Raw genomic sequence first — 20,027 nt, forward strand, 5'->3', positions numbered from 1 at the left:
CGAAGAATTTTGTACCAAAAGAGGTTTCAGACAAGGAGACAGCCTTTCGTGTTACCTATTCAACATTTTGCTTGAAAAGGTAATACGAGATGCAAATGTCAAAAGAAATGGCACAATTTACACCAATAGCCACATGTTACTTGCCTATGCTGATGACGTAGACATCATGGGACGATCAGTAAAGGAAGTAACTGATACCTTTAGGAAGGTCGAAGCAGAATCTGCGAATTAGGGTCTGGCGAAAAGACCACATTGATGGTGTCGACGCGCAAAGCGTCCATAGAGCTCGGACAAACTGTGGAAGTTGGTACCTACAATTTTCAGGTAGTTAAAGACTTCGTCTACCTCGGCACTGCCATAAACACAACAAACAACATCAGTTGTGACATAAGAAGAAGAATGCTACTATGGTCTAAGCAAGCAATTTAAAAACAAAGCCACATCTCGTCAAACAAAAATAACACTATACAAAACGCTGATACTACCCGTGCTAATGTATGGCTCCGAAGCATGGGTACTTGCGCAAGCAGATAAGGCAGTGCTTGGTGTGTTTGAGAGGAAAATTCTTCGAAAGATCTACGGGCCGATTTGCGTTGACGGTGAATATCGACGTCGTATGAACCACGAGCTATATAAGCTATGCAAAGACATGAATATAGTTAAACGTATCGATATGCAACGATTGCGTTGGCTATGCCATATCATGAGAATGAGCGATGTTGAACCCGCTAAAAAGGCGTATGAATACATGCCACATGGCGGTGCACGCAGGATCGGCAGGCCTAAGCTTAGATGGAGCATACAAGTGGATGAAGAAATGGAAAGGCGCGGTATTCCAAAAAGTCAAGCAAAAAACAGAGAGGAATGGAGATCTTTGCTTAGTTCGGTCTATGGAACAAATGTTCTGTAATGGGCCAACTAAGTAAGTAAGTAACGTGAATACTATAGCTCCAAACTTCACGACTTAGGTTTCATTTTATTACTCACAATGTCTGGAGGCTGCTATAATTTTTTTATATTTTTTTTTTTTTTGTAAGTATAAGCGCTATTGTTCCAAAAATATGTTTGTAAATACGTGAAATTATTTAACAAATTTAATTTTTCGCGAATCCATTGAAACTTTTCGAATTTTTTTTTGCATAATCGCAAAGGGTGCCTATTAAGTTAACGATAATAGGATATAACAGCTTACTATATTAAGCCGCGATTTTTTTTTAAATTTTTTCTAATTAGCATAATTAAAACGGTCATATCATTTGCGCGCAACGATCAAAGTTGGTTACGAAAACAGATTTGGAATGACGACTTTTTTCTTAATCTATGTACCAAAAATCATAGATGTAGTATCAAAATTTTTTTGATTTTTTTGAAAAGGAAAAGACGATTTTAGAAATTTTTGCTGATATGTGTTTATTTTGGCTGTGACATCGAAACTTTATTTTGAAAAAAGTTGACTTACATTTAATAATTTATCAATTTATTATACATTTCGCGAGTACTGAGTGATATTTAACAAATATTATGCAATCTACTAACTCAAGCCACTTCCAGATAACTTTTTAGTAGCAATTGCTCGCGGTAAAATAATTAGCGTTTTTATAATATTTTTTTCCTTAAAACGAAAATAAAACCGCCATAACTTTTGTCCGCATCAACAAAAAACTGTCTCGCGAGCGGATTCGTACTGGGAATTTGTTTCTTAATCTATGTACCAAAAATCTTTGATGTAGCGCGAAAAAAATGAACATTTTTTTGAAATAGGATATGAAATATTTGACAACATTTGTGATATGCATTATTTGCCAAAATATTTGATACCATGTCAACCGAAAAATGTTCTTGGAATTGGAAGCAGTAAATTTTGAATTTATCATTTGATTATCGATGAGTTTCATCCTTTCAGAATTTGCGAACTGTTGACATATTCTATATAATATTCTTTAATTCGATGATATATTCTTTAAAATGAAGTTTTTTTAGGAAGGGTCTAATAATATCGATCATTAAAAATAACACTGTGCAACAACCCACAACCCATTTTTCTCTACATTGATGCCAACAGCTCTCTACATTGATGCCACGTAAATTATAATTTATTTATTTTTCAAATATATATTCACCACAAATATTTCATAAGCTGTTTAAATGGAGGGCACAACATCATCTGTATGAAATCATAACGAAAAACCATCAATATGATATTTATAGAGTCCAATCACAACGACAATCTGGATAAAAATGTTAAAATATGGCCCTAAACCCCATATCAAAAACAAGGGCTGCTAAGAATATTATATGTTATGGTTATAGATTTCTTTTATATAGCAACATTTCATCATAGTAAAATTTCCTTTGGAATATTTCTTTTTTTAACAATATCCCCAAAAAGTGAAGGATTTTGCTAGATTTTGAAGCAGTATGGAATTATGTAAAATTAACAGTCGAAAATTAAAATAATTTCATCCTAAAATATATAAATTTGAAATCTAATTTTCTTAGGAAAATTGTATGCCTAGATATATGGTTTATTCTGTGAAATCGTTTCATCTTTTGACACTTTTCACCAAGAACCAAGTTTCATATTACTTTCACGTATCAACTCAAAAAAAAGGAAAAAAAAAAAATCAACAAAAAATTGGGAAATATTTTCATGTCTTTTCAGCAAAATTGATACTGATATTTTCATGATGTATAATGTAAATAGACATTTTATTTCTTTGGTGACCCACAGTGAAATTTGACGAAGAATATTTTTGTCTTTGACGTCATCTCTCTAAAATTATGTGTTGTGGCACCATTTTGAATAAACTCAGATGAAGTCCGACTTTAAACCTAAAACGTGTTTTTCATTTTAAGAGATTCCGGGCGATTAGATAAGACTTACAGATTTGGTGTAGTCTGAGACCTATAGTAATATTTTATGACGAACAATTTTGTTGAATCTTTCGATTTGATGTGATTACGCTTTAAAGGAGTTTTTGAACGATTTTCGAAAAAAGGAAAAAACAGACCCCTTTGATGAAGCGCATGAGGGTAAAATTTTTTTACGAAATATTTCCCACATCCTCCTAACTAAAGTTGCCAAAGACACTCTATATCTAAAATGCAAGGATTCCAAGATATTTTAACTCGAATATTTCGAAAAAACTAGAAATGGGCGGATCTTGCCCCGCCTACTTTCGTTACTTTCCGATGTAAACTTTAAAAACGCCGATACACGTGTCTCAAATTTTTAGCTCTACTTTCATAATCTTCGCAGTTTTTCCTATCATTTTGAAAAAAAAAAAATGAAAGAAAACAAGTAAGAAAAGCGTTAACTTCGGCCAGGCCGAACATGTTATACCCTCCACCACGAACTGTATTGAAGTGAATAGGAACAATTAGTTTTATTTCGTTTATGAAAGTACTAAACTCTTTTATACCTCAAATGAGGACTAACCACCAAAATTTAGCCATTTCGGTGGAATATTAAGGCCACAAACTTCAAAATACCGAAAATTGGGAGGTACCGCTCTATGGGGGCTATATGAAGGCGTAGACCTATACCGACACATTTCATATGGAATGTTTTATACCTCAAATGAGGACTAACCACCAAAATTTAGCCATTTCGGTGGAATATTAAGGCCACAAACTTCAAAATACCGAAAATTGGGAGGTACCGCTCTATGGGGGCTATATGAAGGCGTAGACCTATACCGACAAATTTCATATGGAATGTTTTATACCCCAAATGAAGACTAACCACTAAATTTCAGCCATTTCGGTGGAATATTGAGGCCACAGCCTTCAAAATACCGAAAATCGGGAGGTACCGTCCTATGGGGGCTATATGAAGCCGTGGACCTATACCTACAAATTTCCGGGGGAAAGTTTTATACCCCTAACGAAGACTAAATACCAAGTTTCAGGAATTTCGCTGCGATAATGAGGCTAAAACCTTCCAAATACAGAAAATCGGGAGAAATCGTCCTATGGGGTCTATATCAAAACCTGGACCTATATAAACATTTGATGGTAGAAATATTTCTTAGCCTCCGGAAACACACAATACAAACTTACAACCGATTCTGTGGTCAAATGGGACTAATACATTCAAAATATCTTAAAGTGACGCGTACTATATATGGGGCGTTATATGGGGGCTATACCAAAACGTGGACCTATATAAACAAACTTTGGTATAAAGGTCTTTTAGCCTCTGGAGACACAAAATATCAAATTACAACCAATTAGGTGCTCAAATGGGACCAATATATTCAAAATATCTTAAAATGACGCGTACTATATATGGGGCGTTATATGGGGGCTATACCAAAACGTGGACCTATGTAAACAAAATTTCGTAGACATATTTTTTTAGCCTCTGGAGACACAAAATACCAAATTACAACCAGCTCGGTGGTCAAATGGGACAAATATATTAAGAGGTTATTTTTAATGATCGATATTATGAGACCCTTCCCAAGGTGCTCTTGAATCAAATTAAAATGGAGGGTGCTTACACTTGGGAAGTTTTTGCGGATTCTGAAACTACAATGTCCATAGATGAGAAAAATCCAAAAACAAAAAAATCGCCGGAGCGCTTTTTAAATAAATCGCGATTCAAGTTGACATTTTTTGGGGTTGTTTAGGTTTTTACGATTTTGCTTGGAAACTGCAAGTCCCATCAAACTGGGAATAAAAAAAATGTTGTAGCTATCAAAATTCTCGTCGGTTTTACCGTTTTTGAGATATAGAAGTTCAAATCGGGACAATTAAAATTCAGTTCAATTCTGTATCGCCCCCTTATAAAACAATGTCATGACTGCAATTTCCCATCTTAAACTTATATATCTAAAAAAATGGTACAACCTAGGAAAAATTACATAAGCCAGTCTTGTGAGATTTTCCCAGGTCCCATGCCGATAAGACTTGCCGTATTCAAGCAAAATCGCGAAACCCTAACAAAAAAATCTACAAATTTAAACTGAGCTTCTTTGTCTCAAAAATGGTACAGCCTGAGTACAAATCAAAAACGTCAATCCTGTAGAGAAATTTCACAGCTATATCCTTTTCTTTAGTTCCATTTCGATTGGACCTGCGGTTTCCAAGCAAAATCGTGAAAACCTAAAAAACACCTAAAAATGTTAATTTTGACCGGGATTTATTTAAAAAATCCCTACAGCGATTTTTTCTTGTTTTTGGATTTTTCTCATTTATGAATACTGCTGTTTCAGAATTCACAAAAACTTCCCCTCTGTAAGCGGTTTTCATTAAAAGTTAGTTAAGGCGCACCCTTCATGACATTGTTTTATAAGGGGGCGAAACAGTCAGTGCATTGTCCCAAATTGAACTTCAATATCTCAAAAATGTTAAAACCTACGAAAACACGTTAAAGGTCAATCTTGTAGAGAATTTTCATAGCTACAACATTTTCTTCAGTCTCATTTTGATAGGACTTGCGGTTTCTAAGAAAAATCGTGAAAACCTAAACAACCCCTAAAAATATCAACTTGAATCGCGATTTATTTAAAAAGCGCTCCGGCGATTTTTTTGTTTTTTGATTTTTCTCATCTATGAACATTGTAGTTTCAGAATCCGCAAAAACTTCCCAGGTGTAAGCACTTTCCATTTAAATTTGATTCAAGAGCACCGTGTTTCTAAAACACTTAATTTTAAAAAACATGTATATGATAGAATTAAAGACTATTATATAGAATATGTCAACAATTCGCGAATTATGAGAGGGTGAAACTCATCGATAGGGTCGCCTAATGATAATTTCAAAATTTACTGCTTCCAATTCCAAGAACATTTTTCGGTTGACATGCGGTTGCAAATAATGCAAATACTGTACAGTCCCCATAAATCGAAAATTGCATTAATTCTAAAAAACACTTTGGCTATTTCGAAATTATGGCCAGCTCATTGACACTACAAATTATGAGGTTGCCGCTGAATAGTGATTTCGATATCAAGTATCTTATCATAATAGCACGTTTACATTGCACTGAATTTAGTAAATCGAGTTTATTTAAATTTCCAATTTTATTGCATAAGCGGCAAATAAGTCATCGTAAAGAAAGTTAACCTTAACATTCATAATAGATTTTAATTTATGTGTATCAAATACATACGTACATACATATAAACACATTAGTGTTTTATTAACAATAACATGTGTGCTCCATTTTCTGTGGCCTTTGTGGCCAAACATTATTTTTTTCGCGATAGTGAAAAATGTTTAGCACAACCCGATGATGAATAAATTCTTTGTCGCACAGTTGATAGTTAACAGTTTACGTTTAAACATGAAGTTATTCGGATTTCTAATAATATTTTCAATTATTTGTAGCAACTTTGCTGCTGCAGTGTTTGTTCAAATGGCAGATCCTGGTAAATATTACAAATAATATTTTTTATAAACTTAATATGTTTATAAACATATTAATAATATATTTTTTTAGAACATCCCGGTAAGTGTGTATACGAAGGTCTAATTTTGTCACCCGGCAAAAGTGGTTATCCCGAGGGAAAATGTATTCAGGTATTTTGTTATGGTGACGATGGCAGTGGTAGAATTCAAAGGTAAGCCATTTCTTCTACCAATATTATTTACAGTAATTCTTTAATGTAAAATATTTCATATTTTAGTTGTATGGGTGAAGCTGATATGTCACGATGCACGGTAATAACTAATGATTACGTTAATCCTAGTGCCCATTATCCCGACTGCTGTGAAGAGCACATTATCTGTCCTTTAGATTAGCATGAAAATGCCTTGTTGTAATTAGCACTTCAGTTGTTGGTGGAAATTGTAAAAATATAAATGAATTAATTAAATAGGAAGATGTTTGTTTTTTGTTGCAAAGCTAAGTAGAATGTTTGGAATGTTTCTCTGAACGAACAGTTGTCAATTCTCCCAAATGGTGGTTTTAGTCAATAAACCACCAATCAAGTAGAGCTAAATACTGATGTTTTATAGATATGCATACTAATTTTTTGCACACAAAGTCAAACGGTTTTGTGAGAAGGTATCGACGATGACAAAAAACTTTTGTACATCCGGTACATTGGTGTGACAATTATTTCCTCATTGTACCAACATAATTACAAACGAGATTTGTTCTTACTTAGTTGGCCCATTACAGAACATTTGTTCCATAGACCGAAATAAGAAAAGATCTCCATTCTTCTCTGTTTTTCGCTTGACTTTTTGGAATACCGCGCCTTTCCATTTCTTCATCCACTTGTTTGCTCCATCGAAGCTTAGGCCTGCCGATTCTGCGTGTACCGCCATGTGGCATGTATTCATACGCCTTTTTAGCGGGTTCATCATCGCTCATTCTCATGATATGGCCTAGCCAACGCAATCGTTGCATCTCGATACGTTTAACTATATTCATGTCTTTGAATAGCTTATATAGCTCGTGGTTCATACGACGTCGATATTCACCGTCAACGCAAATCGGCCCCTAGATCTTTTGAAGAATTTTCCTCTCAAACACACCAAGCACTGCCTTATCTGATTGCGCAAGTACCCATGCTTCGGAGCCATACATTAGCACGGGTAGTATCAGTGTTTTGTATAGTGTTATTTTTGTTGGACGAGATGTGGCTTTTTTTAAATTGCTTACATAAACCATAGTAGCATCTGTTGGCCAATACAATTCTTCTTCTTATTTCACAACTGATGTTGTTTGTTGTGTTTATGGCAGTGCCGAGGTAGCCGAAGTCGTTAACTACCTCAAAATTGTAGGTACCAACTTCCACAGTTGGTCCGAGCTCTATGGACGTTTTGCGCGTCGACACCATCAACTTGGTCTTCTCACCGTTTACCGCCAGACCCACTTTAGCAGATTCTCTTTCGACCTTCATAAAGGTATCAGTTACTTTTTTTACTGATCGGCCCATGATGTCTATATCATCAGCATAAGCAAGTAACATGTGACTATTGGTGTAAATTGTGCCATTTCTTTTGACATTTGCATCTCGTATTACCTTTTCCAGCAATATGTTGAATAGGTCACACGAAAGGCTGTCTCCTTGTCTGAAACCTCTTTTGGTACAAAATTCTTCGGAGAGGTTCTTTCCAATTTTAACTGAGGACCTAGTATCAGTTAAAGTCATTTTACAAAGCCGGATGAGCTTTGCGGGGATACCAAATTCAGACATTGCGTGGAATACCTTTGATCGGAGGGGACTGTCGAATGCTGCTTTATAATCGACAAAAAGGTGAAATATGTCTATCTGCATCTCTTGGGTCTTCTCTAGGATTTGCCGCAGGGTAAATATCTGGTCAATGGTGGACTTGCCAGGTCTAAAGCCACATTGGTATGGTCCAATTATTTCGTTGACCATTGGCTTTAGTCGTTCGCACAATATCCATGACACTATCTTATAGGCAATAGGGAGAAGACTTATGCCCTATAGTTTGAGCATACTGTCTTATCTCCTTTCTTGTGGACGGGACATAGGATGCTCAGGTTCCAATCGTCGGGTACGCGTTCTTCCTGCCAGATGGTGCTAACTAGCAGATGCATACACCTTATCAGTGCGTCGCCTCCGGTTTTAAACAGCTCGGCTGGTAAGCCATCGGCTCCTGCTGCTTTATTATTCTTCAGCCGGTTGATTGCTGTTTTCACCTCATCTTGGCCGGGCGATATACATTCTATACTATCTTCTGGGATTGGATTCGCTACTATTGGATACCAGCAGATTGGAGAAATGTTCCTTCCATATCCTGAGCACGCTATCTGTATCTGTTACCAGGTAGAATTTTCGGACTTCATTCTGTCTCCTGTACATCTCGATTTTTTCACACTCCCGCTTTTCCATTTCTCTCTTTTTCTTGCGGAAAAGCCGTTTCTCTTCTCTCCTTTTCTCCCGATATCTCTCTCGCGCGTTACGCGTTGCTACTGATTGTAAAGTAGCTCTATATGCCGCATTTTTCTCTTCGGTAGCAGCACGACACTCCTGGTTATACCATGAATTCCTTTGTGGAGGTCTCTGGAATCCAAGTATGGATTTTGCGGCTGTTTGCATGGAGTGGGCAATGTTGTGTTGTTATGTTATCGGGACAAGGAGTGCTCGCGTTAAGCAATTGGGCTAGTTGAGTGGAATATGCTGAGGCTATCTGTTGTGTTTGCAGCCTATCAATGTCCAACTTCCGCGTTGAGTCTGTTCGTGCTTAATTTGCAACGTTTAGACGGGTACGTACCTTTGCTGCAACAAGGTAGTGGTCCGAATCAATGTTTGTGCCTCGGAACGATCATACATCCAACACGCTGGATGAATGTCTTCCATCTATTACAACATGATCAATTTGATTACTTGTTCTTTGATCTGGAGACAGCCAGGTGCCCTTATGAATATCGAGATGATTAAATCTGGTACTGCTAACTACCATGTTTTTTGCAGCTGCAAAGTCTATCAGCCTCATACTATTGTCAGATGTTTCACTGTGGAGACTGAATTTCCCTACTGTTGGGCCAAAGATATTCTCCTTTCCAATTTTGGCATTAAAATCGCCTAGAATGATTTTAATGTCATGGGAAGGGCAACGGTCATATGTTTCTTCTAAGCGCTCATAAAATATATCTTTGGTCTGTTCGTCCTTTTCTTCAGTGGGAGCATGAGCAAAAATAAAGCTGATGTTGAAGAATTTAGCTTTTATTCGAATTGCAGCAAGTCTTTCATTCACTGGGGTGAAGCTGATGTTTTAGTCTCCGACTAACTACGAATCCGCAACCAAACTCATGCTTTACGTCATGGCAGCTAAAATACAGTGCGTCACCTTTAGGTGTTGTTGTGACGCCTTTCCCAATCCATCGTATTTCCTGTATGGCAGTAATATCGGCCTTGTACTTTTCAAGTACGTCTGCCAATGCGAAGACTGCACCTTCTCTATAAAGAGTGCGAACATTCCAGGTGCAGATTCGCAGATCATGGTCCTTAAAACGTTTGCGGGGTTCGTCAACCCTCTAAAGTTTAGAGGGGTTTGTTTTTCTTTTCTTTCGTTTTTTCATAGTAGGATGTTTTTTCTAGGGGATGGTTACTAACCCGACGCCCAAACCCAAGTTTTTAACGTTCTTATGGGCGAACGCGCGGCACATGTTAGCTCACTACCTTTAACGGGTGTTAAAGGCAGTTCCCCAGGTGACACCACGGGGAGGTCAGTGTCCACTTGAGATGAAAGAGGGACCAAGATAAATCCTGGGCTTTGCCATGTTAAAGCCGGGCAAGACCGTTGCTTGGTATCATTCATCCCCTACGTCACCCATCGGTCATTAAAAATAATTTACGTGGAAGCTGTGTTGGCATCAATGAAGAAAAATGGGTTGAAGCCAACAAGTTTTTTATCTTCCTTTCCGATTTCTGGCTTAACCTTATATTTCAATAATATATATGCCCAACGAAGAACTCGAAGAATACTACATGAGCAACATGATACTAGTTTATGATTTTGGATATATCCACTGCATCTACCTAAAATTGATGCTGATATTCGGAAGCATGAATTTCGTGGTTTTCTGATTATAACCTCTGCCTTTAGGCTATAAAGGGTATATACACTTTGATACGACCAAAAAGGACCTCATCGAAATCCCGCACCAGTGGGATGGAGGTGAGTGAGTAAATAAATAGAGGAAAACCATCCGACTTAGATGCAAATGCGATCAGGGGGATGGAGGTGCGTGAGTTAATAAATAGAGGGAAACCATCCGACTTAGATGCAAATGCAATCAGACGTAGCAATGTTGAGTCTGTGACAGCGTTAACTACTTCAAAAGTCTCTATTCCTCAGTTGGCCAATCCTAGGTCACAATCAGTGGACCGGAAGAATTTGACTATGTCACGCCTGTGTCGTTTGTCGCGGTGGCGAATAAGGCTAGTAAAGATCAGTACTGGAAACACCAAAATATCTTCAGTAAGTGACCTTCTCTAGGGAAATGGGGCACTTCCTACGCTTCTCTGGTCTTAGTTGTCTCTGCGATAGAAATTACGTTGCTACGTTGCCCAACAACAACAAACACAGCATCTTACAGCACTATTTGTTGTTCAGAGCCCCCGAAAACGTATTATTCCTGCATTTCAACTAGAGTTGTTAAAATATAGTAAGTTTTGAACGACCTAGTTCTCCATATAGTTCAGTGGACACCGGTCCTTTGTATGAATGAACTGCGTCTGAGTAATATTGTCTCTTTGTTTTTATGAAATAACTCATACGCAAACTAACGATGGCACTGCACTAGTTCACTAGATTTAACTACTCTAAATTCAACAGCAACGGTCTCTGAAACACGGTTAGCAAAATTGTGGATTTTATGCGTCGAAAAAACATACACAGAAAAAAAATATTTCAAGAATTTTTACATATTTTCGTTCGTGATATAGATTTTTCATACTGTACAGGTACCTCACATAAGATACATGTGCAGTTTCTTAATACCTTACGAAAGCCACTATTTTTTTTTTTTTTTTTTTTTTTTTCAAAAATATGTAAGATTTTCATGAGATACAAAATCACTCTCCTATTTTTCCCTATATTCCACTATTTACTCACAGATTTCCTCTCTTGTTTGGTAAATGTTCTCAACTTTGTTCTCGTTTTTTTTTTTTTTTTGAATAGTCTCGTCGTCTTAACATCCATATTGGGAATGTATCAACAAACCACAACACAACCCCCACCATCGTCTCACCATCACATTGAGACTATATCATCAAACCACACACATACACATCACAACAACTTACCTAAACTACCACTGTAGGGCGCAACAATTTTGTTTTGTTGTTAACTGACAAACCAAACAACTACAGTGCGTTTGGTGTCGAAAAAACAAAGTGTTCGGCTGTATAGTTCGCAACTACAAATTTTTAATTTCTTTAATATAAAGGCAACATCTAATATCTGAACCTAGTGCTGATAGACACAACATGTATGTACATATGGTTCGTATTGTTCTGCTATGTTCACAAAGACGATGACAGAACTACAGTGAAAATCCATTAGAAGAAACGGTAAATTACAATAATACAAAATAAAATCATTTAATTTAATTTAATTGTTCCACAAACATCCTATACGGGACAAGGGAGACTTATCTCATATCAATGAGTGCACCCTGATTCATATTAGCTCAATGATATGGGACCTACTCTTTATCGCCGAGTCCGAACGGCGTGTCTTAAGACACCACTTTGTAGAGAAGTTTTACATGGCTGAAATACTCAGGAAATGTCGCCAACATTACTGAGGGGTATTTTGCCACCGTTGGAAATTTTGATGTTGACTGGCCGGGGAATCGAACCCACGACCTTCAGCGTGCAAGGCGAGTGTGCATACCATTACACCACGGTGGCACCCAAAATAAAATAAAAGCACTAATTAATAAAAAGCAGCAAAATTTGTCTCTGGTTTGGTTGGTGGTGTGTGGTGGTTGTTAGTCAATAATAACAAAAATAACTCACCAAAATTGTTTTTTTTTTCAATCTCTCAGAAAAACAACAGTATTATTTTTTGCTTTGTGAAAGGCGTTCATGTAGTGCAGAAATTTGAACCTTGGCAAAACTTTATGAACACTATTCCTGAAATGCAGTAATTATATTTTTTCTGTGTAATTGTCGCCGCTTACAAGAAACAAAGCCCGATATTAGTTTACTTTTAGAGGATAATAACCGTCTGGTGCTAGGGGACTTCAATGCCCATCATAAACTTGGCATTTCGTCAATGACAAGAGGGGTACGGAAGTAACCGAACAAACTAATAGGTCCACGCACGGCAAATAAAGACGTTCCTACGAGGATAAGAAGAGATTGCCACAGCTCGCCAGACATCACCATTGTGGCAGCAGGTCTTACAAATGACGCATCCGTAAATGGTATTGGCAGCAATCACCAGACAGCTGCGAATTACCGCAGATCCTTAGGTAAGTAAGAGATCTTTCGGGGACATCATCACTGCAGCAGCCGCTAGCTCCATACCATCTGGTAAAATACCCGAAATCAAACCTAATTTACCAACATAGGCCACGGTACTAGCAAATGAGCGTGATGAGCTTCGTAGTACGAACCCTAAAGACCCAAGAGAAGGATGACAGCACGGCTGTTATCTTCAACGGCGTGATTGTAACAGATTCGAAAAGGTGGGCGTGTTGTTTTAACAGTCAGTTTATAGAGCACTAAGCAGTGGGCATAAGAGCAGTGGGCTACGACATATAAGAGCCCACCAACCACACAAAAGTACGAGTACCAATTCGCTCAACGTATTTGGAAGTGATCGCCACCTTGGTTTGGAGCCTATCTAAACTGCTGCCTTCCTTTGGGTCAAGCACCCGGTTGTTATGCAACTCCACATTCGAGCCGAAACTCTACCCGCGATTTGAGTCTAAACCACAGCCACGGCGATGCTCCCACAAGGGGGCCAACTACCAGGCCAGACCCGAGGATCTAGGGGCACCTGGCACCCGCGGTACCAGAATATAGCCTCCGGTCAGGCTTAGTGGCCTATGACCAGTACCAATTGGACAAACATACAAGACAGGACCACAAACAATTAACATGCTGTCTTCACGGACTGTACAATAGGCCCATAGGGTCCGCGGCAACGGACAACACAACACAGTAGACAAAGCCATCCTCACGGATGTGGAGGAATTACCTCCACTAAGTCTAGTCCTTCTCCTAACAAACACTTCACGCGCACAACTACTTAAACAACTAAAAGTCCGCCTGTCTTCAAGTGCCCTTCTAACATACCACCCCGCCCCACCATACGTGATACCCATATTGACTAAATCTCTTATGTCATCATAGTACCGGCATTCCGTCAGTATATGCCGCCAGTCTTCAGTTATCCCACACCCACATAAATCAGTCCCGGACAGGCCTCTTGCATATAAAAATGCATTTAGAGAGCCATGCCCGTCAGTAAGAATCCCAGACTCATGGTAAAGCCGAAGTCTGGGCGGTCCAGTACGAACGTAGCGTCACGAATAAATTCGTACGTCACCCTACCTTTGTCACTGTACGTCCACCTAGTCCGCCACCTAACATCCCCATCCACCAGATCAGAAGGCCATAGCCAATCATCCTGAGACAGTTGCAAGCCACGCTTCAGCTTGTACAGAACAGTCCTACATCTCGCTTCCAGGTCAAAGGGCAGGGCGCCAAGTAGCACCTGCATGGCGTCCGTAGACACAGTGCGACACACTGGCAGACATGCTAACATGACCACTCGTTGACACGACAAGAGCTTCCTATGCCCAACAGCAGATTCAGCTGCGGCACACCATACAGGTGCACCATATGTTGCACAGGCAACAAATAGTCCACCATATATGGTGCGCACGGAACTCAAACCCCAGTCGGTCCGCAAGACCCTTCTAACCATACCATCTACATCAGTTAACTTGTCCTTCAAACGATCAAAGTGTGGCAGGAAGTCCATCGTTATTCCAAGGTACTTCACCTGCTTGACATATTGATGCCGTGGTCACCAAATCGATTGTGGGGAGGTCGACTGTGCGCTAATCTGCCTTTCAGCAGCATTAGATCAGTCTTCCCCTTAGACACCTCAACACCCACTCGGTAACTCCAGACCCCCACGATGCCCATGGCCGCCTCAGCACGACGTTCCAGTTCGACACGAGTCTCACCTTCGATCAGGATGAAGAGATCATCAGCATACGCACAGCTTTTGAAAGTGGACGCTTACTCCCGCAGCGGAGAATTCATCATGAGGTTCCAAATAAATGGACCACAGACAGACCCCTGAGGACAGCCTCGCTCCACATCTGTCCATACCGTCCCATTGGCTCCCACGACACAAGCCCTTCGTCCACTGAAATAACTCGACCGGAGAACAAACTCCTGACACCTGATCTTAGACAGCTTAGTGAGCACGCTATCCCACGAAAGGAAGTCAAATGCGCCTTTAAAGTCAACAAATATGCCTAAGACATATTTGGCACTTGACCCGCTCTGACTGTTCTGCAAATGCATCCACGCGTCCACCATACCTCTACCCTCGACAAAGCTGAAATGATGCGATGAAAGACTCACGCCACGGCACTCCCCAAGCCTTGCCACCATAATCCACTTTTCCAAGCACTGGAAGAAGGCTTATGTCCCGATACGAGCGAGGATTACTCCTTACCCGATCAGGTGACTTGAGAAGCACCACGACGCGAGCTTCCTTCCACGCACGCGGGAAGTACCCCTGGATAATGCAACCACCAAGAACGGACTCAATATACTCAGACATGACCTTCCAGATGGCTTTATACATCCTTCTAGTCATACCGTCGATACCTGGCGATTTTCTACTTCTTATCTGGCAAATACTGTCTGCAACTTCATAACGCTCCAAGTCCGGAGGCTAACCCCCTCCCAGACAAGCGGGGGTGGTGAATGAGTCTCTGACCTTGGGAAGAAATACCCCAGCAAAATCTCTACGTTTCCCGCCCGCCCCGAGCCTGTTGACGTGGAGCCAAGACGCAACGCCTGTAGTTCAACCTGTCACTAAGACCCACCGTGTCGGCACACACGGTTACCTTATCCAAGGGATAATCCCTGTTGTCCTGTATAAATCTCCTCCAATCGTCTTCTTTACTCCTAGCTAGCTCGTCCTTGTATGTGCTAAGAGCAGAAAGGAACTCAGCTTTACGCTGCGCCAGATCTTTCGCATTGGTTCGTCTTGCCCTTTGGAAACGCTTCTTCAGGCGCGCAACTCCCCTCCGCATCAGACCCACCTCACGGCTCCACCATTTGACCTTACTTGGCTTCACCTGACGGCGTCTGCCAAGGAGTACGTCATTGACGCTTCTCATCCACTCATTCAACTTGCTGACCTGGTTATCTAACGTCAGTGCCCTGAAGTGGGCTAAAGACCTAGCTGTCTCCCTAACACAATTCGCATAATGGTCCCAGTTCACGCCTCGTTCCATCCAACCGCGGAAACGCTCAGTCGTCCGTGTCCGTCCCCGTGGCGTGACCATAATCTCAATGAGCGTATGGTCACTAATACCCCAGTCTTCACTAATCTGCCAACTAAACTGCCCCATTTGCAACCGTCACGTCAATGCCGCTTACACCGGATGGACCATCAAAGGTATACAGATCCGAGGGCTCATTTAAGACCACCCATTTGTCGTTAGCTACCCATATTGTACGAGAAGCCTGCACATTTGGCAGGGTGGTCCCGCTACAGAAGCCACGTAAGGACCTCAACAAAGGCGAATCATACAGGCAGATTTCTCTTCTGTCGCAAATCCTAGAATATCTTCTCCACACCATGATGCGAAGCGGTCTCCCAGTTGTCCAGCATCAGCATGGATTCCGGTAAATCCACAGTATCACAATAGCATAACACACCACATTCACACATACCAGTCGGGGACTTAATCAGAACAGGCTGTGCGACCGAACAGTCATGGTTGTTCCTGACCTATCGCAGGCTTTCGATACCGTCAAAGATGCCAAACTATTGGAGGGCATGGAGAAGATTTCCCACCAGCCGTGGTTAAAACGTAGGATACTTAACTATATGTATGAACGCCAGTATTTTATTGAATTCGGAAATAATAAGTCTAAGACCGGTAGAGTGCAACAGGGAGTTCCCAAAGGATAGCCCCCATAGTACGGTACCTCTCGAATTTCAGTATTTTGAAGGTTAGCCACATTGTTTTAGCGAAATTGCTGAAATTTGGTAATTGGTCTTCTTCATAAACGAAAGGAAACTAATTGTTTTATTGCATAAACCATGTAGATCTGTTCACCTACCTCTTCCGTAAGACTCCAACACTTTTGCGTTTTAATGCAGAATACAAAGCCACTTCTCGGATCGTGTTGAAATTGAAACAGCAAATAGTTATTGCAATCATGTCTACAACATTATATTTTTTGCTAATGGAAGCCAATACGCACAGAATTAAGGCCCCTGAAGTCCCAATATTCTTACAAAGCTCGAACTAAAGTTGTTAGTAGTTTTTATGGTCATTGTTAGGTTAGAGTGGTAAACGATTTCACCAGCTAATATCATAGAGCAACTATGGTCCCTAGTGTTGCCATAGACCTAGTTGCCCCCTCATTGGAACCAAACAGTTTGATGAACGAAATCTTTATAAATAAAAATCAAATGTCGTTCGACTGTAATGACATCAGTTGAGAACGGCTGGACCGATTTGGATAATTCTTTTTGTGAAATGTTCGCCATGCCCTGAATTATGTCTTTATGCAAAGAACATTTGACCTCGTCCACGTTTACGCCTACTTTTTTAAATTTTCAATTTTTATCTTTTCTACAAAAACAACTGAAATGATTTTTCTGAAATTGTCAGGGATTGTACAGGGATGGCCCCTGTTAAAATGGGTTACCAATTTTGTTGAATTTGGTAGGTGGCGGGGTACTTCCCATATACCCTATTTCTTTAAAAATGCTATATCTTATTTTTAAATAAAAATCAAATGTCGTCCATTCGTAATGCCATCAGTTCGGACCGGCTGGACCGATTTCGATAATTCTTATTGTGAAATGTTCGCCGACTTAGATTTTTATGCAAAACAAACTTTGACCACGTCCACTTTTACGCCCATTTTTTTCAGTTTGTATCTTTTCTACAAAAACTACTGAACTGATTTTCCTGAAATTGTCACGAAATGTACTGGGATGGCCTCGGCGAAAATAGGCTAAATTTTTTGTTGAATTTCAGAAGGAGCGGGTTACTTCTCCTATACCATACTTCTTTAAAAATGCTATATTTAAAATAATTACGAATGTGTCGGTTTGGAAATTATTTTGGGATCCAAAGACTTGAACGCGCCCACTTTTTAAAGTATGTTACATCTACAAAACTACTGAACCTATTTTCCTGCAATTTTCAGAGATGGAAAAGGGCCCAAGTGAAAATAGGATACATATTTTCTTGAACTTCGAAGGGGCGACGTACTTCCCTTTGCCATATTTAAAAAAAACGCTATGGACGGAATTTGATTTTTATTACCAACTTAGGTTTCTATGGAAAGACAATTTTACTTTATTCAATTGCCATTTTAAATGCACCGATTCTCCTAAATGTGAATGTACAGGGATGGCCCCCGAAAACAGGCTACATATTTTAATGAATTCCAGAGGGGTCGGGATACCTTCTCTATGCGATATTTTAAAAAACACTATGTTTGCCAAAAATTAATCTACATTCTAGGTACTTCTTAGGGGCCTAAACACCTAATCACGCCTATTTTTTTTAATATGTTATATCTCCAAAATAGTGAACCAATTTCAATGAAATTTGCAGCAAAAGCTCAAGGTTTGCCGTTATTATGTATATTTTATGAATTTCGGAGGAGACGGGATACCTTCCTACGCCTTTCTTTTAAGCGCTGTGTAAGCCAAACGTATGATTATATCGGTTTCAGCATAAATTTTGGGAGACAATGGGATTGTATTTACCCTAAGTACATATTTGGAGCCAAAATACCGAACCACGCCCACTTTTTTTTAAAACTTATGACCACTCCCACTCTTTTCAATAAATTATTTTTCCAAAACTACTGGAGAATGTTCAGAATTATTCCGTGGTCCAAAATGCTATATACTAGTAGTATATTAGAATTTCTGGGGCCTAATGTTCAATAATAGCTATATTTGCTAAACTCATGAGTGCTTCGGCTTGCAAATTAATTTTCGAGACAACGGTGGTTGCGCCCCGATCAAGAAAAACGATATATTTACAAATTTTCTTAAATGGTGAGGTTCGACGGTCCATCAGCCATGAAAAACTAAAACATATAAGTCTCAATAAGCGGGAGAATTCGACTTAACTATTTGTTGACTTTTATAATTAGATCGCTTCAGAATAAAGACAGGAAAATGGACGATAATAAATCCTAAACAGCATCAATGGGCGAAAAAAAATCCAACAAAGTCCGTAAGAGAAAAGAAAGGTTACAGACAAAATCTGTTGATAAATTTAAAATTCGAATAAGTGAGGTAGAAAATACCTATTTTTGAATTGTGAATCATAAAGTCCATCAAAAGTTGTCATTAAAACTCATTACGACGGGCCAGCAACGCGGACCGAGTTCTGCTAGTTATGCTCTCAGCCTTCCAAAAACCATATGCGGAGCAGGAGCACATCAGATGCTGGACGTGTTCAAGCTTTATCTTCACAGGCTGCAGATCATAAAATGTTATGGCGTGATCACCAGTAACCAGTCAATGCTGACACCGAGGTTGACAAATGCTTTGTTTCAATTGACAGAAGGTAATTAGACAATTTCTGACCAAATTTATACACATATTCTACACTTGTCTATTTGCAACCACGTTTTATTTGATATCTCAGATATCTCACCTGTCTCTTGATCAAACCAATGTCTGTAGTTAATGTTACCCATCTCAAGACTTGCAGCAGTTTGTTTTTTGTTTCGTAAACTTAATCTCTCGATGATTCTCAATAACAAATTATAGAAAAAATCGAATTTGTTTAAAACTATATAAAATTGCCATACCTTTATTTACCTTTATTTATATGAAGTTTTTTAAGTAAAAAAACAACACAATTTCCATATACCATCCATATGTATGTGTATATGAAAACAAAACAAAATATAACACCTTCTCATACATTGACACTAAGCACCACCAATTCTAGTTATGATACTCTAAAATTGAAATTTAAGCCACCACTCCGAAATAGAAAAAAAATATCTAAAATTCTAAAACTGAATTTAAAATTGAAAAAATCTATCAGCACAGTGAATGGACTGTTGAATGCAATATGGTGATTCATTGCATAACGCTAAACACTAGCCAACAAGGTTTGGAATTTTAATAAAGTTTATGGAAGTGGGTTTTACAAAATATTTACACAATTTGCAATATATACGCTGAACATAATTTATTCCACAGCCGCACCTAGGGGTATCAGCAGGCGGGGACAGCCTTCTGACAAAGTGGATGTGATCCCTTGATCGACAGTTTAGGCACAGTTGGATGTGCTTGGAAGGGATGCGGCACATATTACCACCTACAAAGATGG

At 39.3% G+C, this 20,027-nt stretch overlaps 1 protein-coding gene across 1 annotated transcript; it reads left to right on the forward strand.

Annotated features, from left to right (window-relative positions):
* The first annotated feature begins 6,291 nt into the window (after positions 1-6,291).
* Positions 6,292-6,784, forward strand: LOC141391477 (uncharacterized). The gene is made up of 3 exons (XM_073964355.1): positions 6,292-6,378; positions 6,450-6,570; positions 6,637-6,784. Exons 1-3 carry the CDS (start codon positions 6,294-6,296, stop codon positions 6,749-6,751), a joined length of 321 nt encoding a protein of 106 aa, XP_073820456.1. The 5' UTR covers positions 6,292-6,293; the 3' UTR covers positions 6,752-6,784.
* The last annotated feature ends 13,243 nt before the right edge of the window (positions 6,785-20,027 follow it).

This window comes from Musca autumnalis, unplaced genomic scaffold (genome assembly GCF_047663935.1).
Source record: "Musca autumnalis isolate F117 unplaced genomic scaffold, ASM4766393v1 scaffold_1, whole genome shotgun sequence".
NCBI lineage: Eukaryota > Metazoa > Arthropoda > Insecta > Diptera > Muscidae > Musca > Musca autumnalis.

Bases quoted from the DNA above. Each gene is read 5' to 3' on its own strand.
- LOC141391477 (XM_073964355.1), top strand. From the start codon at position 6,294: ATGAAGTTATTCGGATTTCTAATAATATTTTCAATTATTTGTAGCAAC. The intron at 6,379-6,449 runs GTAAATATTACA...ATATTTTTTTAG, and splicing joins TGTTCAAATGGCAGATCCTG to AACATCCCGGTAAGTGTGTA. The intron at 6,571-6,636 runs GTAAGCCATTTC...TTCATATTTTAG, and splicing joins GGCAGTGGTAGAATTCAAAG to TTGTATGGGTGAAGCTGATA.